Raw genomic sequence first — 27,550 nt, 5'->3', positions numbered from 1 at the left:
ATTTGGCTGGAGAATACAGCGTATACTTCTCAGGCAAGGTTTTCTTATTTCTGCTTAAAATCAAACTGAGTTTCAAGGAGAAGAATACAAGCATCCCAATTAATTTAAATCAACAGTCAGCAAAATCATTTTGCCTGGCTTATCTTTGATTTAAATAATGTTACCAAGTGAAACACACAACTCTGGCATAATGTATATTTTCTGACATTCTCTGATGATAAGACAGATGTCTAAATTTAAATTATTTCACTTCATTGTTTAATGAGCAGTGACATTTTAGATTTATGTTGACTGCACCTAAGTGTCATACCATAGGTGAGACAATTTGTGCCATTCTAAAATTGTCGGTTATATCAAAATGCGCTTTTACCTCCCCTCACCAAACACTAACTCTTAAAGCCTCAAGCACCACTGAATGCCTACGTGGCTTTGCAAGGCGGTTGCGGGAGTCTGGTTGTACTTTCCCACCAGGCTGGCACCGAAGCCTGTCGAATGCTGGCCTTCATCTGTGGAGTCGGGCTTTATGAGACGAAGGTCAGTGTGAGTGAGATGTTGTGCCAGTTTTCTAAGAGCCTGGGTAATAAATCCAAATAAGCAAACATATGCCTGGAATTGACCTTTTATTCCGCAAAGTAATCTACAGTTGAGATGGTTGGCCCTGGATGGATTTCCACCAAAAGGCATACACGTTGGGGACTTGGACCTGTGACTTTGAAGCCGCGGGAAGCAAAACTCCACTGAGGACTTTGAAACGTTATCTTCTCACTTAGAATGGATGCATGGGAAGGCCAGTTATAAGACAGAGCCTTTCTGCAGAAGATACTCACATCTTCCTTTTTATAGGAAACACGCTCTGAAAGAACTTTTCTAGATCATCACTGAAATACAAAAACCTGCACCGATTCTTCTACAGCAAGTCCCCAGCAGTCACCAGCCTCCCTAAGGAGCAAGGACCAGAGAGAAGATCCGCAGGAGAAGGCACTAATGCCTTCCACACCGAGCCTGTGTGGTGTATAACCCACAGGCGAAGAAGCGAACTCCTATGCACGTCAGCTTGAATGGCTCAGTGGAATTCAAAAATGACGGTGTGATCACCAAGTCCGACTTTGCAGCTACGCTGTCACCAGGGCCACTATCTAGAACACACTCTTCTCATTCACTGCTCGGTAGCAGGAAGAGGAACAGACGTGAAACAGCACGGGAAGGCGTGCCACTCCGAACACGTTGCAGGACTGGATGACGCGGTACCCTTCACCGAACCTGGGGCCTCTGCACCACTCGCATGTGGATGCGCTGCAATGAAGAAACGTTGCGTTAACCTTCAGTCAGTGTCTGCTCCAGAAAAGGCATTGGGTTGGTGCTATGCAAGACTCAAAGGAGTAGGAAATATGCCCTTCATCATTGACCTTACCATCTGATTGAAGAGCTAAGACATACATACAAGTGAGCAAGTGAATGGTAAAAAAATAAAGGAGCCCTGACTGGTGTGGCTCAGTGGGTTGGGCGCTGTCCCGCAACCTTTCAGTTTGCGGGTTCAATTCCTGGTCAGGCAACATCTGAAAAAACGTGTGTGTGTAGCAGGCTCTGAGTGTGTGTGTTCACAGTAAAACTGTCCTCTGAGCCTGTAGTGAAGGCAGAACATTTAAAATGCTTAACAGTACATTTTGGTTAAAAGGGCTTCATGATTTGCTTACCCCTTTAGTAACAGTTGGATTTTCACTGGGATCACATCATAATATCTATCTAGATTATTTTTTAGAAAGACCAGCGAAGCAACTTGAGTAAGACGCTGTGGGCTATTCAAAGAATTCTCTTTCCAAAGATAAGGATGAGTGAAGTTATTATCAAACCGGATTTTTTTGAGGTTAAGCTTCAGAATCCCAGGTGGAAAGGACGTCAAGTCATTGCCATCAACGACCAACTGTCTGAGTGACCTGCAGATAAAGGGGCCGCACTTTAAAAGGTGTTCATGCAATTTATAACTCTGAACTACCATTCTGCCCCAGTGCTCCTTAAAATTAGTATTATAAAACTCAGCCACAATAAAAGATAAGGATTTAAGTACTTCCTTAGAATTAAGAGGGTTAACTTAAAAAGCAACTGAACCAAAATATCATTATGCAAAAAAGTTCATCTGTGTGAATTGTAGAATTAAGCATGTATTTTGGGTCTTACGACATGTCATTACCACATTAAAAAAAATCACAAACAGCAGGATGGTGAATGTTGCACCACATAAAATATACCATGTATGGTATAATGATATAATGCGTTTATTTTCATGGACAAATTGAACATCATTACATATATTTTTATTTAAGCCCAATCAAAACAGTGACATTAACACTATCAAAATGTGCTATGTGGTATTTTGACTTTGGGCCACCTGAGTCCCCTTGGCTTTTACGGTGTCAGGTGCTTCTAATAAGCCTTCTTCCTTTATTCAGAGAGAACCAACAGTACTGATTTTCTCATTTTTTAAGCCCTTGTGTTGATGTGTTTTCTGCAGTCACTTACCTCTTCTCTAACTAGTGCTGAAAAACAGAAGGACCTACTCATGAGAGACATAAACATCACATTGAAAGCTGCTCCTCCTTGTCAGAAGAATTGCCTTACTGTTTATCTGCCTTACCCGAGCGGAACTGGGTGCACAGCACTCTAAACAAGTTTAGAAAAAAGAGACATAATCCTAAAAATAATCTGGTAAAGTTCCTGAAGATCAAGGTAATGAGAGAATCACAGTCTTTTCAGATAAATAAGAAGAACCACTTAAAGAGAGAGAGGAACAGAACTGGCCTCAGGCACCTCGCCTGTGCCTGGGGAAGCTGCAGGAGGGTGTGTGGACGGAGGTAACTCATGCAGAGATTCCCCGGGGAGGTGGCCCGCCCCAGGGACATGGCCAGCCCCAGGACACAGCCAGCCCTGGACATGGTCAGCCCCAGGACAAGCTGTGCCGCTTATGAGGCTGTGAGAGCTAAGTGCTAATAGAGTCTTTCGATAAAGAGAATGACAAGAACAAAGCTAATGGGACTCCCAAACTAAGGTTCCTACACTGTCTCAGCAAAACGGGTAATTAGATCAGAGGTGAATGAGGAAAGCAGGACACGGAAAGTGTTTCAAGGTCCCCACTGCTGGTGGGGTGCCCAGCGAGGGGGCAGCCTGGGTAGGAGGGGACAGCAGCTGTTGTCTTGCTTTTTACAAAGGAGTAAAAAACCATGCATTTATGAGTTTGGGGAAAGGAAAGGTAGCTGTTAACAAACTGGGAAGCACTGTCAAGTTCCAAAATTAACAAGGAAGAAAAAAAGAAAAGTAACATCCTAAAATATATATATATATATTCATATATATATATATATGAATATATATATATGAAAAGGAGAAAGTAAATAAATAGTAAATACAAAGTAAAATGGAAGGCAAAAAATATATCAGTCATAACAAATGTGAACAACTTCTATTCCTCTATTACCTACAAGGATTGCCACATGGGAAATTAAATAAATGGTACAAATATTAGGAAAAATTGGAGAAAAATTATCTAGTTTTATTGAAGATAACATTATGCTTCTTGAAAACCAATGACAATTTAGTAAAACTCAACTAAAACTGATAGATTTTTAAATTAATGTAAAGAAATACATAGCTTCTCTCTATTCTGTACTGGCAATAGTCAACTGGAAATACAACTAAAGAGAAAAATATTACATTCCCAGGAGGAATACAATTATAAAATATTTAGAAAGGTTAGTAAGAAATATAAAGTACAGTGAGTCATAAATTCTTATAAAGAACATAAGATCTGAACAAATGAAAAAATATGTTTTAGGATGAAAAGACTTAGAAATATAAATTCAAAATTTATATATAAACTCAAGACAATTCCAGTGCAAACCCTAACATTGTGTTCACGTGTTTCAGGTGAGGAGGGACCTGGAATCATATCCAGTATCTTAAAGGTCATGACCTACAGAAAACAGGTAAGAGGCTTTTATTGAAACCTAATCCTCCCAATAATTATTAAAAATTATTCTAAAGTAATAATCAAAACACTATAGTACTCACCTAGAAGGATACCAGTAAACTTCAGAGACTTTTTAAAAATTCATGTGAGAAAGAAATGGAGCTTAGCATTAAAATTATATTGTGTATTATTGGCATTTTTTTATGTGTTTCCTTACAAAAAAATAAAACTGACAACCACAGGCACACACATGAAAAAATGGACAAAACAGCTTGTCATTCTATTAAGTGGTCATCAGTATTGTCCTTTAAATAATTATTCATAATGTTGTATCCTAAAAATAATGTACACCAATCATTCAAATTACATTTTGGTAAATGTTATGCTTTTACATGTATTTTGTGGTTATTAAAGAAATGAATGGCCTCAATTCTCCCCATCAAATCATCACCAAATAAACCCTTCAGGAGCAAATGCTTTTGTGTGTACTTACTACTTTTAAAATACCTGAGTTTCTGGATTTCATTTGGAATAACAGCAATGCTATTGTAGGAAATATTAAGTTCCTCGAGATAGGGCAAGTGAAATAACCTTAAATAGAAAGAGAAAATGGATTGTAAAAATGGTTATCTATTTGTTCTAACTAGGCATAAATAAGGCTGTTTAAAGGTTTGTCAATCTTCTTTATACTTTCCAGGAATCAGCTCTTGGTTTTATTGATATTTTGTATTTTTTTAGATACTTATTTCTTCTATTTCAGCTCTGATCTTTATTATTTCCTTTCTCCTACTCACTTTGGGCTTTGTTTTTCTTTTTCAAGTTCCTGTAAGTGTAACATCAGATTTTTTATCTGAGATTTTCTTGTTTCTTGAGGTAGGTGCTATGAATTTCCCTCTTAAGACTGCTTTTGCTGTATCCCATAGGTTTTGGGGTTTTGTGTTCTCATTTTTATTTGTTCCAAGGTATTTTTTGATTTCTTCCTTGATCTTATTGTTAACCCACTCACTGTTTGGTGACATGTTATTTAGCCTCTATGACTTAGTGTGTTTTTCAGTTTTTTTCTTGTGATTGATTTCTAGTTTCATACCACTATGGTCACAGCAGATGCTCAATATGATTGCAATCTTCTTAAATTTATTTAAATTTATTTTATATTTTAAAATGTGGTCCACCTAGAAAACATTTCATGTGCAATATTTTGCTGCTTTGGGGTCAAATGCTCTGAAGATATCAACTAAATTGGCTCTAGTGTGTCATTTAAGGCCACTGTTGTCCTTATTGAGTTCCTGACTGGAAGACCTCACCTCTTCCTGACTCTTGTGCTCTGAGCTGGGGAGCTTAGCCTGGGGTTGAGATCTCACGCTTCTCAGAGAGAACCTGCCCATGAGAGCATTTACAAGACCTTAGATATTATAAAAACTAATTTCTTAGTTTACAGATTAGGGAATTGAGGTCAACAATGATTAATTGCCTTCTATGTGGCTTGTAGTATTATTTCTAACACAACAATGAAAAACAGGTCAGCTACTTGAAAAAGAATGAGAATTATTAAATAGCCAAAAAGTTGCTAGGTGCTTTCAAAAGGGGAGTTGATCCTGTTCTAAATTATAAGCTTTTTATTTCTATGTTTATAATTTCAAACTATTAACCTTACCCAGGTGGAAGATTCAAAATCAAATTAAAGGCAATGTTGAAAACTCTAAGGAACTGAAGTTGTTGGATTTCAGAAGGGATTGCTTTGATAGGATTATTTCTCAGGATCAATACTTGTAAATATTTCAGACAAAATATCTGAGGAACAGAAGAGAGACACAAACATGAGTAGAATCATAAACTGTGCAAATTTCTATTTGTTACATTTTATAAACCCTTTGACCTGGTGAAGCAGAATCAGTACAGTAACATGAATTGTCTATCACACATCTCAAATACCTTGGGAAAGCTGTCAAAATGGCTGGCCAGCATGATACGCGTGATATGTAAAATAGTGAAAACTACTGTATTCATATACTCTTGACTCAAGATTGGTCCTTTTCTAAGTGGGGAACTGATCCTGTTCAACCAACCTGTGGTTTCATAAGATGCAAAGATGCAAAGAGGGAGGGAGGGAGGAGGCACCTTCAGAACAAGACAAATAAATGGAGTTGACCTTCGTAGTCAGTGGGGTCTCCGATATCCTAGCCAGCTTGTTTCATTCTCCTGTCATAGCGATTTCATATACACTGACTTTTCACATAAAATTTAAATGTAAAATACACCATTTAAATCTATGACCTTTGTTTGACTAATATATTTGTTGCTCTCTGGTGAGTCATAGTGAGCGGTCTCACGTCAGCTGATATAAAATCGGTGGAATAGAGGGTGCTCGTCTTGCATCCGAAGTGGAGGTCCTCCAGGTTTGTTTTTCCTTTTCAAGCTTGCTTGGGCCCTTTGGAGCCCCTTGTATTTCCTATGAACCCTAGGATCAGCTTGTCCAATTCTATTAAAAAGGCAAGTTGTAATTTTCATAGGGATTGCAATGAATCTGTAAGCCAACTTGCGAGTATTGCCATTGTAAAAATATGAAGTCTTCAGATCCATGAACATGAGATATTTTGGGATCTCTGTGTTTCCTTTGGTTTCTAACAATGTTCTGTAGTTGTCACAGTAAAACTTCTGCACTTTTGTTAAACTTACTCCTAAATATTTTTTCATATAAATAAAATTTTTCTTCACTTATTGTCAGGATTGTTTGCTGTTATTTTTTAGAACTACAATTGGGTTTTTGTATATTGATCTTGTACACTACAACATTGCCGAGTTCATTCCTCAGTTCTGACATAATTTTAGTGAATTCCTCAGGATTTCTATACATAAGACATGTCATCTACAAGTAGAGATCGTTGAACTTCCTTTTTCAGTTTGGGCGCCTTTGATTTCTTGTTCTTGCCTCGCTGCCGTGGCTAGAAAGTCCAGTACAATTTGAATGTAAAGTGGCGAGAGTAGACACCTTCATCCAGTTCCTGATCTTAGGGAAAAAACCGAGGCCTTTCACCATTAACTATCCTAGAAGCTGTGGGTGTAGGTAGATGCTCTTTGTCAAGTTGAGGGCGTCCCTTTCTATTCCTAGATGTTGACTGTTTTGGTCATGAAAGAATGTTAAATTTTGTAAAACTTTTTTTTCTGTCTCCATGGAGATAATTGTATAGTTTTTTCCCCTTTATTAAAATGGTGTATCACATTGATTGATTCTTGTATGTTTATCCAACCTTGCATTTCGGGGATAAATATAATTTTGATCATGGCGCAAAATCCTGCTTAGGTGCTGTTTTGTCAGAATTTTATTGAGAGTTTTTGCATCTATGAGATGGTTGAGAGTTTTGCATCTATGAGAAGTTGAGGGTTTTTGCATTCATGAGATATTGTTCTGTGGTTTGCTTTTCTATCCATGGCTTTGTCTGGTTTTGGTATCAGCATGTGACTGGTTTACTAGTTTGAGTTGGGAAGCTTGTCTTTCTCTTCTATTTTTTGGAAGTTTGTACAGGATGGGTGTTCATGCTTCTTACGATGTTTGGCAGACTTCACCAATGAAGCTATCTGGTCCTGGACTTGACTTTGTGGACAGTTAAAATTGCTATTGAATGTTCTTCTTTTTATAGAGCCATTCAGATTTTCTATTTCTTCTCAAGTCCATTCTTTTGTCATTCTAGGTCTGTGTCTATCTTGTCAAAGTTATCTTGTTGGTTGGTTTACAGTGATTTGTAGTATTCTCTTTTTTTTATTTCTCTGAGGTTAGTAGTAATGTCCCCTCCTTCATTCCTAACTTTAGTAACTTGGGCCTTCTTTCACCGTGGTCGGTCTGTGTAAGTTTAGTGAATTTTGTTGATTTTTCAAAGTGCCAATTATTGGTTTTGTTCATTTTTCTCTATTGTTTTTTTATTTTTAATTTCACTAATTTCTGTTCTAACTTTATCTCCTTAAAGAAAAAATAAAGGTTTAGTTTGCAGTTTTTAAAATAATGGCTTAAGACAAAAAGAGTTAGGCTATTGACTTTTCTTTTTAAATACAGATATTTATACCTATAAATCACTGCTGTAGATTCATCCCATACATTTTGGTATGTTGTCTTTTCACTTTACTCATCTTAAAGTGTTTTCTAATTCCCCTTTTGATTTCCTCATTGAATCGTTGTTTATTTAAAAACATGTTGCTTAATTTATATACATTTCCAAATGTCTTTTAGTTATTAATGTTTAAATACATTCTACTGTGGCCAAAAATATACATCCTGTGATATTCATTGTTTTAAGTGTGCTGAGATTTCCTTTGTGGCCTAACATATGGCCTGTCCTGGAAAATGTAAACTGAAGAATTGCATCTTCTGCTGCTATGGGTCGAAGTGTTCCTTGGATGTCGCTGATGTCTAAGTGATGTACGGTGCTGCTCAAGTCTCTGTTTCTTTGCTGATCTTCTGCTAAGTTGTTCTATGCATTATGAAGAGTGGGATACTGGAGTTTATAACTGTGATTCTTGAAAGTCTAACTTCTCCCATCAGTTATTTCCGTTTTCATATTCTGGGGATATATATATATATATATTCATTAATTATATATATATTCATTAATTATATTCATTCATTATATATATATATATTCATTCCTGATTGACAAAATGTCTGTCTTTATCAATCTTTTTGTTTTAATATCAATTTTGTCTGATATCAGCATAGTTGCTGCAGCTCCTATGATCGCTGTTTGCAGGACATATCTTTTGCCATGCTTCCACCTTTGACCCCTTTGTACTTTTTTATCTGAAGTGTATCTTCCGTAGACAGCATGTCATTAGAACTTGATTTATATTCAGTCTGAAAATTTGTACCTTTAGATTGTTTGATGTGTTCACATTTAATACTGTTATCCATGGGATGGGTTTACATCACCATTTTACATACGGTTTCTGTATCTCATGTTCTGTTTGCTCTTCCTTTACCGTCTTCACTCACATCAACTGAATATTTTTGCTAGTGTAATATTTTAATTACTTTAATGATGTTTCACCATATTTTCTTGAGTTACTTTTGTTGCTCTTTTAGGGGTTATAACACATCCTAACTTACCAGAATCTACTTCAGGTTTACACCAACCTAGTTCCTGTGAGACATGGAAATGTTCCTAAATAGCTCTATTCCCTTTTTTTTTAACATGATAGTTGTTATACATATTACACTCATACATGTTACAGCTCTAACAATTCATTATTGTTCTTTTGTAATGCTCATTTACACTTAAATACTTGTGCAGAGCTGATTTCAGAATTTAGGGATGCACCAGAATCATGAAATAATTATCTCATCTAGGAGAGCTTAAAAAGCAAAACCTCAAGAAGAATTATCATCTTTTAAAAGAGTTGTAGAAAAATGATAAAAACCAGGTAGCAGATACCTGAGAAGGACGTGAGGAAACACCCAAGTGCACGACACACGGGTGGAGGGGGAACACTTATCCTTCTGGAACTGTTATCAACACAGAGGAGAGACACTGTTTTGAAAAGGTTAACTTAGTTAACGAGGCACAGAAGCAACTCATAGGCGATGAAAGTGAGCCGACTTACCTACACGGAAGGGAGGAAAAGGAAACAAAATGTATGGAAAAAATTCTGTGGCAAGAGCTTATTAGTTGGTCTGCAAAAAGACCCAAGAAAAATGTCCTAATTTTAGACATGTTAGATATTCAAAAATGAAACAGGAAATTTAGAAAACCATTTTAAATGTCTGTAATTGCTGAATGCCTCTTTGGTTAGTATCTGAAGGATCGTTTTTAGTCCTACACCGGATGCATTTTTCCCCTTCCTCATCTTTTTGTTTGCAAACCTCCTGAAAGTCTCATTTCCTCTGGTGAACATTGTTCTCTTTGACATAGGACCAAAATAGACCCCGCACTTTAATCACACTGGGTAATTGGAAAGTAGGAATATTCCAGTGACTTTGTAAAAGCTATTATTTTTTTCTTCTGTTATAAAATTATTTATGACAGTTTGTAAAGACATGGTCACAACGGCCTGAAGCATGTCCTCCTCCCTCCTAACATCACCTGGACCCCTGCCCAGTGCTCCTGGACTTGTGGCCAGCGTTTTCCGTGGGTGTGGGAGCCGTCTTGGCGGGGCCTGCTGCTGCTGCTTTTCAAAGTAGGCTTCTCTTCTCTCCCGTAGCTCTTCTGAGGTGAGATGTACCTGACGTCTGTGGATATCTTGAGATGTATTCCGGACTACCTTGCACACTGAGCTGAGTAGCCCTGCTGAGATCTGCTCCTCCATCCTCCGTGTCAGTCTCTCCGTGACTTAGTGGCAGCGTGCGCTGCACTTCCTCCCCATTGTCTTCTAACACCCCTGGCCCGTCATTTGCTTCTAAGACCCCTTCCAGCTCTGTTTTCTGGACTCTCTTTCAGTTGTGCTCACTCTTCTCTAATAAGCTTCGGTTAATACATCTGTCGGACCTTGGTCATCTGTAGGAGTGGGCCAGCCTCGCGGTCTGGCAGATCACCCTTAACAACATACACAGAATAACCTCCCTGTTGTAACTGAGGGAAAAAAAATGCGGGGTATGTGTCTGATAGTAACTCTGACCCATCAAGGGAGAATTCAAGTTGAACCACTGTTTTCCAGTTTTCTAACAGTAAATCAGTGTTGTTTATAATCGCATACCAATGATCTTCCATGTATGGGGTCGATCCTGAGCCATCGATTCTGATACACTGGGATGTTGAACAGGATCAGTTCTAAACCCCCAAACCTTCAAGGCATTGCTTATTTGAAGAGAGGAAACCACTCTCATCCACATTTCCAGGAGGTGCTGTAAAAATGTATGGTGGTCTTCACTAGTAACTTTTCTTCTGCCATCCTCATCCTCTCTTCTTCACTTAGCTGATGTGCAACAGGAGGTAACTCCACAGAGCTAAAATATTCTTTGTGCAGTAGATTATTCAAGCAATGTTGAGTACAAAGAGAGCCTTCTTATTTCCTATAGAAGATCAACAATACATTGTTATAACTAATTATTACTGTGTATGTCTTTTAAAGAGTCCAAGATTTAAAAAGTAGACCAAGTATGTATTTATAGGGTTTGTTATAGTAACCTTCTTATTTACCATTTCAGCTTCTACCTCTTCTCATCTAAAACTATTTTAACAGCCCCTGTCTCCCACAGAGTCTCCCATCTTGAGTTTTCCATGACACTTGTAATAATTCCAATCACCGCATTTATACCAGCCTCTGGCCTTGTATGGACGGCATTTACTCTATGCTGATAACCAGGTACCATTAGGTACCTAGCCCCAGAACAGCCCTACTAAGCCTGGATGTCACCATCCTTTTTGGAATATTTCATCCCCAGCTGTATAATGCAGATCCATATTTTATTTTGTTTTTGTTGATTTAGAGAGAGAAAGAGAGATCCATTTCTTGTTCCACTCATTGACGCATTCACTGGTTGTTTCTCATATGTGTCCTGACTGGGGATCAAACCTGCAACCTTGGCGTGTCCGACAACACTCTAACCAACTGAGCTACCTGGCCAGAGCAACAGATCTGTATTTTAATGACAAATTCTATTGATTTCTATCACTTTAAAAAGTGGACACTTTACATTTTACATCTGAAGAGCTCTTACATTTATAAATTCTTTCTTAGTGGATAGAGTATATTTTGGCAGATACACAGCCTCATCTGTGACTATTTCAGGGGTGTCAAACTCATCTTTACCGGGGGCCACATCAGCCTCAAGGCTGCCTTCAAAGGGCCGGATGTAACTTTAGGACTGTGTAAACGTAACTACTCCTTAACTAGGGGCAAGGAGCTTGGCGCTGCCGCCGGGTAGAAACCAGGTGCCGGGCTGGATAAAACAAGGTGGAGGCTGGATTCGGCCTGTGGGCCTCGTGTTTGCCCCCTGTGATTCAGAAGAAAAGTTAAAATTAACGTGAAGAAAAAAGTCCCTTGGGAATTCTGGTCAATTTGTCCTAGTCAAATTTACTAAATGATTGTTATGTATTAGAAAAGAAAAAGTAACTCTTCAAGTGAGGGTGTATTATAGAGAAGTTATGGAAAATAAGTTTCCACTACTATAGTTTTGAAATTAAAAAGGAAGTCAATCACCTAAAAATAAATTCACTCAAAGTCAATATTCTGGAAGTCAATTCACAAAACAACCGATCACCCAGGGACCAGTGAAGAATTGCAGAAAGATACAGGAACCATATGGTCCTAATTACTCATAATGACCCATTTATTGAAAATGACAATGAATTAGTTCATCCTCACATGTGATTCTTGTCGATAAGGGTTAATATTATGCAGAATGCCCTGCTTTGACCAATGATAACTAAAAGCCGTTAGAGCATCACATTACCTGGCCACTAAACTTTGTTTCCAAAGCTTCTGATTTAGAATAATAAACACACAAAGAAGTTTATTTTAGGTTTTATTCACAGTGAAGGGAATACATACATTATTCTATATACATCCCACGATTATATATTTGAGTGTCTGACCATAACACAGTCTTTGAGGATTATGTCCTGGAACTTCCCAGGAAAGATGTACTCTTGGTATCTCAGAAAATAAGCCTTTTTGGATGCAATCCAGAATAGATTTACTTTATAGTAACTGCAGGGTATCATGTATCTATTTTTTATTATAGTTATTATTCATAATAAAAGTTATTCTCATACATACAGTAATAAAAATGGACTTACCTCTGTAGGAAAGGAACTGATATTGTTAAATGATAAGTTAAGATATACCAATTGCAAAGACAAACTTGTTAAGTCTGGACAATTCAGGATAAAAAAACCCTGAAAGTGACAATGGAGAAGAGTTATGAACAACACACAAAATCTTTTATACAAAGTTTTAAAATCTCATATCCTAAGCTACGGTGTTTACATAATACACTGATAAGCCTACACTCACCTTCCATTCATTCACTTTAGTCTGTCAGGGTAATAGCTCCTTACATATGTAAACGATGGAAACACTAGAGTTTGTTGTGTGTAACCAGTATGGTGACATGTGTCTGACAGGACTTCAATTGATAACGGGCGAACATTTTACGGAGTGCTCACCGCCTGCTGGACTATAAATAGTTAAATGTGTTTCCCATTGAGTTTTGTTTGTCACCCCCTGGGTGTTTTCATGTCTCCACTTCTGAGGCAGGACAGTAGGAAGCCAGGAAAATGCCTTGGCAAGTGGAGTGGGGACACTGAGACAGACAGCTGAGCAACGTGGCCTCCGCCAGCACGAGGACTTGCCTCCCTTGCAAGGACATTCCCTGAAGCATTAAGCAATGACTAGTGACCACCCCCCCCCCNGACCCCCCCCCCCCCCCCCCCCCCCGGCCCCAGGAGAGAAAAGGATCCTGAAAGGACACACCTGAAAAGCTGATGAATAGTCATTCTATCGAGATCCTCCGGAGACATCCCCTAAAATTCCTGCCTTTCAAAAACAGATAAAAGCCCTTAGGGCCAAGGACCCAGTGCATGCACAGGGGCTCGCACTCTCTCCCTCCCCGACCCCAGTCTCTGGAGCATGCTCCCAGCTTTCTCGCTCCTTTCCTCTGCTGCGTGTCTTTGCTTTTCCCTTTCCTAAGCTCTAAAGGTAACCAGGAGAACAGCTCACCCTGCACTAACCCCCTGAACCTGTCTCCAAGGGTCCTTCTTGCGCCTCTGTAACTTGTTTCCCGAGTCTCCACAGACCAGCTGGCTTGCTTCTGCTGCCTCTGTGACCCTCTTTCAAAGGGGCCAAGGCAGGCCCACCTAGGATCGACTCTTCCTCTTGCTTCCCAGGGGCCAGGGCAGCCACACCGAAGCTCACTCCTGTGGCTATAATCTTGCCTCACCTTTCTTAAGCCCGTCCTTTGCTTCACTGTCCCCAGCACTAACGAGAGTACTCTCCAAATCACCCAGGCACATGTCGTGAAATCTTTCCTGCACAGAGTTAGGAACCGAGAGCCCACATTGCCACTGACGTTTCTATTCCTCGGTTATCTTTCTATTATTTTGACATCTATATAAAAGTTTTTGCTTAAATACACCAATTTCTGAATGACAAGAACTTATGTCTTGTTATATATTAAATGTCTGTGTTCCTACAAACTCCACACGTTGAAACCCTAACTTCCAATATGACGTTTCTTAGAGGAGAGACTTTTGGGAGATAACTAGGGTTAGATGAGGCCTTCACGGTGGAGCCCTTATAGAATAAGAGAGGACTGGAGCGCATGCGTGCATTCTCCTGCTCGCGCTCTCATCCTCTCTTGCTCTCCCTGCCATGTGACCACACAGCAAGAAGAAAGACACGAGCAAGAGAGCTTTCACTAGGAGCCAGGTTAGCTGACGCCTCAATCTTAAACTTTCTCACCACAATAACTTTAATAAATGTTTATGCCACTCGATCTATATGGTATGCTGTCGTATCAGCCTGAATTGACTAAAATTTAATGGTGCCCCCAGTATATTTAATGCTCCAGGAAACAGGGAACATTTGTTTTCTTAAGGATCGCAAAATCAGAGGAAACAACTGAATGAACCGAGGAATGATAATGATGGAGCATCAAACCTAAGCTTGCAGTGAGGGGACGTATTGTTGCCAATACGTCAGGCTATGGCATATACACTATGTAAAAATAAAGAAGTTCATGGCTAAAAAACCTTGGAATTAATGGTGCTGGTTTCATGACTATGTGGGTAGCACACAAAAGCAGGTGTTCTTTCTTCCTGTTATTACTGTCCGTTAACATCGATTTATAATTGTTATTTTATGTACCTGTATTTTAAATAATATAGAAAACAAAAAGGTTTACCAGCTAATAATTGAATAATATTGACACACACACACATTTCTACCTTTACCAGAGTCCTTTGCTTCTGGAGGCTTTGAATTGCTGTCTAATGTTTAGAGTACTCTTTCTAGCATTTCATATAAAGCAACATGAGTAGCAAACTCACTAAACCTTTGTTTTTTCTGGGGAAACCTTGATTCCTCACTTCTCTTTGAAGGGGAGTTTTGTGGGATGTAAAACTCTTGGTGGAAAGATTGCTCTTCCTTCACTACAAAAATGCCATCCCATTCCATTCTGGCTTCCATTGCTTCTGACGACAAAGTGGCTATTGATTTGAGGATTCCTTGTACACGACAAATCACTCCTCTCACTGCTTTCAAGATTCTCCCTGGATTTTGACAATTTTATTCTAATACATCTTAGTCAGACCTCTCTGAATTGATCCTTCTTGAAGTTTGATGAGCTTCTTGGATGTATAGATTTCTTTAATTACATTTGGGGAAGTTTTGGTCATTATTTCGTCAAAGACTTTCTTTTGGGAAAGAAAGGAAGGGAAAGGAAGGGAGGGAGTAAGAAAGGAAGAGAAACATCAGTGTGTGGTTGCCTCTCGTGCGCCTTCTACTGGGAACTTGGCCCCACAACTCGAGCGTATGCTCCAGACTGAAAATCAAACCAGCGACCCTTTGGTTTGCAGGCTGGTGCTCAATCCACTGAGCTACACCAGCCAGGGCAAAACTGGTGATTTTTTGTGTAGTCCTTTTAATATTGAAGATGGAAGAAATATATAACATTTTTAACATATGCTTTATTATTTCAAGAAAAGTGAAAACACAACTGAAACATAAAAAAAGCTTTGTGCAATGGATACAGAAGGTGACTGATCTAATGTGTCAAAAGTAGTTTGCAAAGCTTGCTGTTGGAGATTTCTCTCTCTTTTTTAAGATGTTTATTTGTTTTTAGAGAGAGGGGACGGGCTTTCCTCTCTCTCCCCTCTTTTGGGGACTCCCTTTATCTGTATGCTGGTGCACCTGGTGAGGATGCCTCACAGATTTCCGAAACTCTGTTCCCTGTTCCCCCTTTTTCTTTCAGCTCATCATACTTGATTTCAATTGGCTCATCTCCCAGTTCTTCAATTCTTCTCACTGTTCAAATCTACCACTTAAACATTCCAGCAAATCTTTCATTTCAGTAATTATATTTTTCAGCTCCAGAATTTACTTGTGGTTCCTCTTTGTAATTTTTATCTCTTTATTGGTACTCTCTGATCACACAACAGTCTCCTAGTTCTTTTATTTGCCTTTTGCTCATGATTTTCTTTATCAGTTTGAGTATATTTCAGAGAGTTGATGTGAAGTCATTCTCTAGTAAGTCCAATGTCTGTGCTTCCTCAGACACAGTTTTTGTCCTATGAATGTGTTCTGTGAATGAGCCATACTTATCTTTCTTTGCCTATCTGTTATTTATTTTGTTAAAAACTGGGCATTTTGAATATTATAGTGTGGTAGTTCTAAAAATCAAATTCTTTCCTCTTTTCGGGGTTTGGCTTTGTTGCTTGCTGTGGGCTACAGCTGTCGGTTTGTGTAGTGATGTTTCCAATCTACTTTTGCGAGGTCTGTATTCCTTTGTATGTGTTCTTGTTACAATCTCTGCTCCTTTAGCTTCTGTTCAGTTAATGTTTGGCCAGAGATTTCTTTGAACACGAGAAAGAGGAAACAATACTCCCACCAGTTACTTTTTCAGGTTGGTTCTATGCGAGAACACCCCTTCAGTGCTTGCCCAGGCCATTTAAAACTCTGCCTTAGCGTCTCTCCTTCCCACCTGAGCTGCACCTGCAGACCCACAGAGCTAAAAGCTAAGGTATTCTCGGTCTTTTCTGAGCACGCATCCTGCCCTGGGCATGCACGCAGCTTTCAACATTCCCAGTACACACAGGCATTTTTGAATGTTTCAGTTTCCCAAAGGAATTCTCCCTGCATCTTCTCCTATTTCTGCTATCTGTCATGAGCGTGAACTGATTTCAAAACAAAAATTCATCTAAAAGACCACAGACTTTCAGGCAGAGGGGTTCTAGGTTCAAACCCAGCTATGCCACTTGCTCGCTGTGTGATCCTGTGCAAATTACTTTCACTGGGCGTCAGTGGTCTCATCTGTAACATGAAGACTCCAGCACCCACTTGGATAAATTAGAAGGGTTTTTCTGAATCCTAAGTTTTAAGGGTAACATTGGCTTTGCACATAGTGGGTGCTTAATAAATGGTAACTATTTTACTGTTACTCATACTGGACTTGTGTTCAGTAAAAAGCTGGCCTTGTGCCAGAATTGGCACAAAGGCCAAAGATTCTCGATAATTTAGAAATATGATGATTCTGAATCCCACTTTTTAAAAATCACATGAGGTAATGAAACAAGTACTACTGGGCTGGCCAAAAAGTCCCTGTGGTTTTTTCCATAAAATAAAAACCACATTTTTTACTTTCACCGATAGCCTTATTCATTTCGACATTTTGAGTGTGTCGGCTGTCCCCGCCCCCACGGCAGAACACTGATTGCTCTCAATGAACCTCCCGATTTCATAGCTATGAACTTCAACTGGTCTGCCCAACTGTGGGGCATCATCCTGTGAGAAATCTCCAGCAGCAGCCTGACTGGTGTAGCTCAGTGGGTTGAGCGCGGGCCTGCGAACCACACGATCGCAGTTCAAATCCCAGTCAGGGCACATGCCTGGGTTGCCGGCCAGTTCCCAGCGGGGAATGCGTGAGAGGCAACCATACATTGATATTTCTCTCCCTCTCTCTCCTTCTCTTCCCCTCTCTCTAAAAACAAATAAACATCTTAAAAAAGAGAGAGAAATCTCCTACAGCAAGCTTTGCAAACTACTTTTGACACATTAGATCAGTCACCTTCTGTATCCATTGCACAAAGCTTTTTTTATGTTTCAGCTGTGTTTTCACTTTTCTTGAAATAATAAAGCATATGTTAAAAATGTTATATATTTCTTCCATCTTCAATATTAAAAGGGCTACACAAAAAATCACCAGTTTTGCCCTGGCTGGTGTAGCTCAGTGGATTGAGCACCAGCCTGCAAACCAAAGGGTCGCTGGTTTGATTCTCAGTCTGGAGCATACGCTCGAGTTGTGGGGCCAAGTTCCCAGTAGAAGGCGCACGAGAGGCAACCACACACTGATGTTTCTCTTCCTTTCTTACTCCCTCCCTTCCTTTCCCTCTAAAAATAAAATAAAATCTTTTAAAAAATTCAACAATTTTGATTTTAAAAAATGCACACTGATATTACAGGTGTCACATACAATGTAATAAAATTGTTTTGAATGAAGTTAAAGACACCTAAGAACTACTAGAGCCATCTTATGGAACAAAACAAAATTTTCAGCCAACCCAGTCTAGTTGCTTTGGATATGAGCATTTTTAAAAACTGGCAAACTAGGACAGGTAGGATGAGAGATGCAATTTGAATGTGTTCCTGGGAAATCTCTATTGCAACAAGGAAGATCCCTAGAACACTGTGCAAACTAAACTAAGTTAGAAAAACCAAAAGCAAAACTAATTTTCAATGCAACAACAAATATACCATTAAGTAGTTGTCAGACCTGGAGATTCAGCGCGTTCCTCCCATATATCTGACAGTTTACCACAGCCAGGTTGGTCATGGCTTGTATGGCTTCATACTGGGTCGTTACCATGGTCTTATAAACCTCACGGCCCCTAACTCGTGCCTCTGCTTCATTTGGTCGTCTAGATTTAATGAGACCTACAGAAAGGAGACAATACACGAAACCCGGGCTGTCACTTAGAGTGAGACGCGAAAGGGACTTGTGACAACAGTGGTCACGAGAGGTCGCTCGCCCGTACCCACACTCTGGAGGAGACCCCCCAAAACCTCCCCACCCCCCAGTCTTGGTTGTGTTGCCAAAGTGGGTGCTGTCGCTTTTACTGTGATGCAGCACAACCGTCTTTCACAAAGAAAACCACGTGCTCGTGTATTTCTGCCTCGGTAATTTGGACGCCATTAATCTCAGTCTTTAGGTACTATATACAAAAATACTTTAAAATCTTTTACTATGAATTACATAAACGACTTCTTGCTTCACAAAACTAATAAAGGACATCATGTAAGCATAACTCAAGACAGAAATTACCTCCCAAGGAACAACCTCAGCTTTTTTCCTAGTATCACCTAGATGCATGATTCCTATGCCTAATGTAATTCAGCTCTTCCCTCGCTTTCAAGACTTCCACACCAGAAATGAAAAAAGAAGGAAACCAAGCAACTCAGGACTGAGCCAAACAGAGATCCCCTAAATTTACTTTATTGTGTTCCTGCGTATTTGACTTCCCATCAGAAATAGCCCGTGCTGGCGCCGGAGCACATGAGCAGCCAGGGAAAAGAAGAGGGTAACCTGCAAGGGGACTCTCATTAGATGGTCATCAGATTTTTCAGCAGAAACCCTACCACTAGGAGAGAGTAGAATCAAGCATTGAAATTACTGAAAGACAGAAATAACTGCCCAAGAGAATATATCCAGCCAAGTTACCCTTCAGCTGTGAAGGGGACGCAGACATTTATAGACACACAGCAGCAGAGAGAGTGTGTAGAAGTCTTTCTACTTCGAGAAGAGCCCCGTTACAAGGTAATACTGAAGGGTGTTCTTCTGTCTGAAACAAAAAGACAGACAGATACAAAACTGTGAGCAAGACGACTCACAGAGGCAGGAAATTACACCTCTTGTTCAGAATAGGGGTCACCCACTTAATGGGAAAGTTAAAGGGGGTAAAAACATTTTTAAAAAGAGAAGACCGTAGCGACTACAATTCAGAAATGAACTCGCAGCATGAAAAGAGATCATTTGTGGCCACAAAAACCTAACAGAGGAGGCAGTAAAACGGATTTTACACATGTGAATGGAGACGAGAGGCAATCGGGGAAAAAGGACTGTGGTATATATGAAACTTTCTTTCACATAAGCTCAACGATAACCACTGAAAAATCTAAAAAACACACAACCTAACAAAAGAGGAAAGAGAGGACGCATCACCAAAGACCACCAACTGAAACAAACAAAAAGAAACTCCGGGGAAAGAAACAATGAAGACCGAGCAACACCAGAAAACAAGGACGAAACGGAAGCCCTCGTGTGTAATCACCCTCCACGGACGGAACTAGCCAACTAAAGGGCACAGAGTAGTGGGCTGAGTCATGGAAGGAAGCCCAGCTCTGTGCCCCTTCGGGAGACACATCTCAGCTTCAAAGACACACACAGAACAAAGTGACGGGGGGCGGGGGGGATGACACTCCCAGATAGCGGCATCCAGAGAATCCCAGGTGTGGCCGTACTTATATCTGACGAAATAGACTTCCAGATAAAAAAGGTCACGAGAGAAAAAGATGGACATTTTGTGATGATACAGGAGACACTACCTCAAGGAGAAATAACACTCTTCCATATTACATGCACCCAACATGGGGGGCCCAAAAATGTATAAAGCAACTAATGGAACTGAAGAGAGAAACTAACGGAGACATAATTATAGTGGGGGCCCTAAATACCCCATTTACTACCATACGCAGACCATCCAAACAGGAAAGTCAACGAGGAAATGTAGGTCTCACGTGACACATTGGGACCAAAGGGCAAGACCGACGTTACAGAGCTGTTCAGCCCAGAACACCATGGTGTACACCTTCTAGTTCACAGGGACGTTCTCAAGGACACAGGTGATATGCTGACCACGAAGCCAGCCTCAACGTATTTAAGAAGATGCAAATCATACCAAGCATATTGCTTTGGTATGATCTCTGAGCATAATGTTTCAAAATTGGAAATCAAATGCAAAAAAAAAACGGGGTCGGGGGGCAAAACGCACAAATAAGTGTAGATAAAACAATACACTGCTAAATAATGACTCGGTCAAAGAAGAAATTTAAGAAAAGATGAAGAAGGCACATAAAGACAGATGAGAGTGAGAATATGACGTATCAGGCTTTTGGAGGGTACTCAAAAGCCGTCCGAGAGGGAAGTTTATACCATTCCAGCCCTACCTCTAGAAACAAGAAAAGTCTTCAATATACAACCAAGCATATTTAAAAAATAAACTTTCATTTGTTTCTGCTAAGCAGCTAAGGCCGAAACAGTGACTGGTGCACGGCTTGTCTGCCCCGCCCAGACAAAGACCACGGCAGCTTTTATGTTCTCAGCCTGAGTGCGGTTTGTAGTCAATAGTGAAAACACAGCTGCTGAGGAAATGGCATAAGGAACTGAAAATGAGGCAAGACATGGTGTGGATCACACACGTACAAAAACACACACAACCGTGAATACTTTTATAGAGAGATCATCTTACATACAGCTTTTTGTAAGAATGACATAAGCCTAGCATTTACCTTCATGTGGGGCTAGTGAGCTTTCAACATCTTCTTTGAACAGATTTTCAATTTCTATTTTCCGAGTTTCTAGAAAACCAAAGAAGAAACGGGACAACCTTTGGATACTTGTGAAAATTCACATGGACGTTCTCATGGTTTCCTTATCATTGTTCACCTTTTAATGAATGGGAACCATCCATGTAATCTGCCCATAGAGACGTGTGTTAGAACGGACATTCTCGACTTCATCCACATTACCTTATGAACGGCTGTTCTTCCTCACTGCTCACTCTAAGATAAATATTAGACTCTCTGGTCCTCTCAACCCCCTTTTCTGGCGCCCACCACCACCACGTGGGTGGAGGGCCCACTTCGGCCCTCGCAGACCTGCAAGGTCAAGCAGAAGTTTCGTCCTGCACTCCAGCCCAGGTACTCAATCTACAGGCAAAGAGCCCCTGCACCACCCGACCCCGCGGACCTGAAGGGGGCGCCCCTTGCTCGCCCGCTTCTCCCTTCCCTTTGCTCCACCCGACCCCCTGGTTCTTACAGACCGAGGTCGGAAAGCACGTACCTATCTCAGACTGTCTTCGAGGTTTTCTCGGTAAAATGGGTGGCGGTATGGAAAGAACACCAGGAAACTGAGCAATATTCACCAGCACCGCCGTACTTGGCTGTAACTGGTCAAACCACCGTCTTTGTGCTTGCACAGGCATGATTCTTGGGAGAGGGACTGGCTGTATCACACTCATATCTATGAGAGAGTGCTTAACAGTATAGGGCCTGCTCCTCGACACAGGTAACTCCACGAGGCGGACGTCCGCAGCTGTGCGCGAGGTGACAAGGGGAGGGGCGCTGATGGGCTTGGAGAACATGGAGGAGAAAATCAGGATGTCTTTTAGCATGTCGTCAACAGAAGTCTTTTTTATTCTTGATGGCTCTCCTTTTGGTTTCCTTGATCTTTTCCATTGCTTGGTTTTTTTCCCGAAAACTTGAGTGGAAGCTGATGGACAACTCGGAAAAAACGGGCAACCAGTAACAGTGTCTGGAACATGCCAACGACCAGGCTTGGGTCTGGGGGGTACTGGGGCGGTAGTCACTCCTTTCTGTGCACGGTCATCGAAAGAGACGTTGTGGGCGCTGACAGAGGTCTGCAATTGCTTTCTTGAGACAGTGTCGGGAAAACTAGTTTTATCTCTTTCACCATGAGTAAACTTTGCCTGTGGTATCTCAATTTTATCAGTCGTGGCTAAACCAGAAAAAGAATAAAATAGCACAGTTAGATTAAATTTATCAAGGGGTCAGGAACAAAACTCTAATGTCTTACCATTCATAGCTTTTCTTTATTCGCTCACCCCTCTCACCTTCTGAAATACGCCTACTCAGCTGAGAGAACTTTTATTTCCCTGAGATAAAGTTTGGACAAATAACTGGAGAAGTGAAGAGGCTAACCTGTATTAGACTTCTGAAGGGTAGGGAACCTGCTCTTGGAAAAATGGAATTGACGGCAAGAAGAGTAGATTAGAAAAGAGATTTTTTAACAGCCCCCACTAAAACTCCGGCAGTATGGATGGGGACAATGATTTTGATGAGTGGTTACTATTCGTTCTCATCTCTTCCTTATTTGAACCTCCTTGAGCAAAGACGGTCTTTCTTTTTAATGCCAGATGTCAGACAGCTGTGTCTTTTGAACATGGTAACATTCTGCCACTGGCTACCAGGTACCACAAGTTCATTGAGGTCACAGCAGTTAGCACTGTTTTCTCTTAGGTCCAGAAAATGCGCCGTGCCTACATTCTTAGGTACATCACTGTATCCCAAGTATGTTTTCTTTCCTATGTGACAGAATGTTAAATGACAGTTGTTTTCTGTTGTCTTGTCTCATCTGACTACAATAAATGACGGGGACCTCTATATGCTGATGAGGAGATAACAGATTCTGGAAGGCAGGACTTGGGAAGAGATGGCCAAATAAGTGCAACTCACCTACCTGCTGTCTACACACAAGAGACGGCTAGAGATTGATCTGGTTCAGGGAGAGGACTTTTCCTGATTGACGCTATTAGAATGCTGTGCTTCCCGGATCTTTCCATCCCCATGGTGGGTGGAGGAGGCTAACGTCCCCCCACCGTAATCTAAGCGAGGAGGAATTCTCAGGAAACCATTACTAGAGAACAGGAGTATATGCCACCAGGACATAATAACATCTCACCAGACCCCTGCCCACCTTTCCTACCGATATCTACAGAGTAGCAAAATGTATTGGCTCACCCAGTGTTGTGCCCAGACAGGAAGAAGGCAGGAGAATCCTTGAAATTCCTTGGCCTGTTTCCTGGTGTTTGGGGAGGATGCAGAGATGGTTACCTGATCCTCACCTTAACCCTAAACTCTTGGGCTCTCTGTCACTCCTAACTCCCCCACCTACTGAGGAGCCAGAATCTAGGACTTTGAGGACAGAAGTTCAGAGCACGAGGTGGAGGAACATCATGTGTTGGTCACTCCCCACCATCATGTGGTTTAAAATAAAGACGAGGATTGGGCATCAGTGATATAAGGAAGTTCTGCTGTTTCAGGAGAGAAAGATAAGGTCCATCGGCCAAATGACTCGCTAAAGCCATATGTCGCAACAGTGTTGGAGCTGAGACCAAAACTCATACCCCTGTACACCCATTCGAGGGCATCTGACACTGTGCCAGGTTGCTGCCAGTCAGCAATTGTGGGCCAAGTATTCCAAACCTCATAACACTTACAGCTACCGAGCAGTTTTACGGCGGATAAAGTGCTTTCACCCAGGCTATTTATTGCACGTTAACCCTCTCTCACAGTTAAGTGGTCAAAACCCCAGATTTTCCCTTCTGATTTTCATTGCCACCATCCTAGTCTTCATCAACTGAACTTTCTTTCCCCTTGACTTTCTGGCCTAGCTTTAGAGTATTTTCACCAAATTAGCTGAATCTTATTCACAACAGTTCAGATGTATTAGTTTGGTTAAAAACAAATCTGTGAGAGCTGGATCCATTTCTCCTCGCCTCGCTGTGTGGTGACTCATTCCTTTGCAATGTGAGTGCTCACCTACTCTCCTTACCACTGACAGTCCCCAAGGCCACCTGGCTCATCGATAGCTTCGTCTCCTATTTTTGATCGAACTGCGTGGAACACCTTTTCTTACTACTTTAAATCGTTGTTTTCTTTCAAAGTTTACCTTAAACCTTATGCAATCCATCATGCTTGATTAATGCAACCCACACTTAACCGTTCTTGTTCATTCAACAGCCACGCAACACCTACCATGTGCCAGCTGTACACACGGTGCTGAGGCTACAATGACACCAAACTACCCTTACCACAATCAGAGCCCTCCAACGTAGTGCAAAAACTAGGCAGTAGACAGTTATAGTGGAGAATGACAAATGTCCAGCAGGGGTAACTGTGGGACACTATAGAAGCATAAACGAAGGCATTCTGACTAGGTGAGGGGCGCGGTATTTAGGGAAATCTTCCCCATGAGGATGGTATGTCACCTCGATTCCATACTTCCTTTTGTTTTGCAGGGGGGAGGGACACCGTTCCCCATGGGTTTTCTTTTCTTTTTCTCTGGGACATTGAATTTCTACTTTTCAAATAGACTCCTCTTTGCCACCAGAAACTACATGGGTCTCCTCTATAAATAAACATGTTTCATTCCACTCCTACCAATTCTTCAAGTCTCAGACCAAGTCCCGTTCTTGCCCTCACGCTTTCTCACACCTGTGAACCGCTACTGCCCGCACTGTTAACTGGACATACATTTTGTGCTGACCTGTACTGCTAGTTAAGGTTCTCATTTTATGTGCACCTCACCTTTACAGGTTAATTAAGGGTCTTGGAAGGTCCTAACAGGCAGGGACCAGATCATCCTTGACCCCAATTCCCTATGACAGTTTGCACTGTATGCAAATTGTGGATATTTATGTCATAGTTTTACTTGTGTTTAAATATTCATTTCTATAAACTGCCTTTCGGTCACGTTAAGTGTTCGTGCACTCAACAGATATTTGGAGCACTTGCTACATCCAAAGCACTCTGCCGAGAGCCTTCGGAGACACAGAATCACTAATAGTCAAGGTCACAGGATCTTCAAGCTACCAAAAGCAGAAGAGCCCCTCTCCCCCAAAAGTTATCCTGTCCAAAATGGCAATAGTGAGAAATTCAGTACTGGAGAATAAATTTCAATCAAAACACAAAAGGAAAAACTACAATGAGGGAACCAAATCAGTAGTGAGCAGTGAATGTACATAACTGTGTGTATTACTCTTACAGAATATTTTGTAAATATAGAAAAGTGTAGAAATGTAGAAATAATAAGAGTTGATAGGGAAAGTGGGAGAGGAAATTTGTGGTAGTTAGTATAAGGTAAGTTAGTATAAAAATAAGTTTTAAAGATGTATTAAAGATGTATTTAATAAGTATTAAATAAGTATTAATTTATTTTATAAGTTAGTATAAAATAAGTATTAAAGATGTTGATTTAAATACCTTTAATAGCCATGGATCAGAAGATAATAATTTAACACTTTAAATCAAGTTAGAGACTAGGCATACGTTAACAGTGTAAATGTTGACACTAAAATAATTAATACAATCAGTGAAAATCAGGTAGTAAAGGAACCCAAAAATGGGAAAAAAGCTATATGCTAATTTTGTCATTGCTTGTAAGCAAGGAGTCCACAGATACCATACATGGGACAAGGGGGTTCAGGGTATTCTCTACAGTGGTAGTTATAAAAGTGACTCACATTTCCCCTGGCTGCTGTAGCTCAGAGGACTGAGCTCAGGCTGTGAACAAAAGGATCACCAGTTTGATTCCCAGCCAGGGCACATGCCTGGGTTACAGGCCAGGTCTCCAGTGTGGGCCATGTGAGAGGCAACCACACATTGATATTTCTCTCCCTTTCTTTCTCCCTCCCTTCTCCTCTCTCTAAATAAATAAATAAAATCTTTTTTTTAAGTGGCTCACAATTTACTTATAGCATTTATCACAGGGCAATTTTACGGTTACACATATGGTTGCCTGATCCCCCTGGAGGGGAACCAGTGAGGAGGACTGGTGGGACTATTCTGCCTACTGTCTCCCCAGTCCTAGCCCTGTGCTCATAAGTAGTCCATGTTATCTGCAGCCAATCTGTTCTCTAAAGTGCCAGTGAATACTGAGCTATCCAACACTGAGCCTCAGGTCTCAACACTATTGACAACCAATTCACACAGAATCTTGTTTTACACGCATTTCTATTTTAAAGACACCTTATTTAACACATACTGTTGGTTCATTACCACTGTGCTCACGGCCAACGACACTACTACTCAGGCCTGGAGAAAGCTTGTCTAACACAGATATTTCTTTCCGAGGCACATCACAGCCTTCCTGTGCTTAAGGAGAGTAGACAGCACCTCAGCACTGTGCTTGGGGCTGTATTAGGCAGTAAAATCACCCACAAAAAGCACAGATTTTAAAAAAACAACCCACGGCACTAAATAGACTGGGGAAGGGGCAGTTGCTCACAGTAGGAGAGCCGGAACGAGGAGGATGAACACAGCCTGTCCCACCTGAGCTGGGAGTGTGTGTTCTGGTGCTCAGGGCACATCCGCAATGACTGAGAGACACCGCATACACACTCCCTCTGCACCCCTCTCCTGCACCCAGGCACACCCAAGGTCAAAGAAGGGAGAAAGAGTTCTCTGTGCTGCCCTGCAGTGCTCTTCGTGGTATGGTGTTGGGTTACAAAGACAAAATGCAGAACGGTACTGATCTGAAGGTTACAAATCAGTGTTAGCAAAGTTAGGAAAGTTCGCACCTACCGAGCCCACAAATAATGAGAATCACCTGTACTTGTAGCATTAAATTGTATGCTATCAACTCACGACAAGCTTTTGTCAGGGACTGTTTTCTCGTGTCTTTAACTGCTGTGATTCTGAGTTGGGCAGGTTGAGAACTTTCTAGGAAAAGTAGTTAACAATATTGCTGATCGACATACATACCTGTACGGACTTTCTTATATAAAGGCAACTTAGGGAGCTTTGGAGGTAAAGGTCTTCGAAGAAGTAGTAGTTGCGGGTGGTTTCGCATTTTTATTAACGGTAAGTGCTGTTTCTCACAACTATTAAGACTTGAAAAGCTTTTGAATGCGTTTGAATTGTGGCTGAAAACTAATTCATTGGAATCTAGATTACGTCTTAATGAAAATCATTCCGTGTTAATACTGTGCTGAACCCATGAATTCCTATAAAAGAAAAAGAGGGTAAGAATGTAAGTTTTAAAAACTTTTATAGAGAATCTAGGTAAAAATGTAGATTGATAATGGATACAGAATTTTAAAATATATATGCTATTACCAATCATTCTAAAATTCCCCTTGTTAGTAAAAAGGT

The 27,550-nt window shown here is 40.7% G+C and overlaps 1 protein-coding gene and 1 pseudogene across 1 annotated transcript; both read right to left on the bottom strand.

The window, feature by feature from the left end:
- Positions 1-624: 624 nt before the first annotated feature.
- On the bottom strand, positions 625-27,395 carry LRRC63 (leucine rich repeat containing 63). The gene is made up of 8 exons (XM_037057360.1): positions 27,161-27,395; positions 21,720-22,394; positions 18,375-18,535; positions 12,685-12,783; positions 5,616-5,752; positions 4,469-4,552; positions 1,695-1,934; positions 625-1,293 (listed from the first exon to the last, which is right to left on the bottom strand). The coding sequence occupies exons 1-8, from the start codon at positions 27,246-27,248 to the stop codon at positions 1,137-1,139; spliced, it is 1,641 nt and encodes a 546-aa protein (XP_036913255.1). The 5' UTR covers positions 27,249-27,395; the 3' UTR covers positions 625-1,136.
- Positions 9,884-11,151, bottom strand: LOC118994682 (ataxin-3-like; annotated as a pseudogene).
- Positions 27,396-27,550: the final 155 nt, after the last annotated feature.

The sequence above is a fragment of the Sturnira hondurensis genome, unplaced genomic scaffold (genome assembly GCF_014824575.4).
Source record: "Sturnira hondurensis isolate 20B ecotype Veracruz unplaced genomic scaffold, ASM1482457v3 Scaffold0009719, whole genome shotgun sequence".
NCBI classification, from domain to species: Eukaryota; Metazoa; Chordata; class Mammalia; order Chiroptera; family Phyllostomidae; genus Sturnira; species Sturnira hondurensis.
Note: the sequence above shows the minus strand (reverse complement) of the source record. Positions and strands in the feature narration are given on the sequence as shown.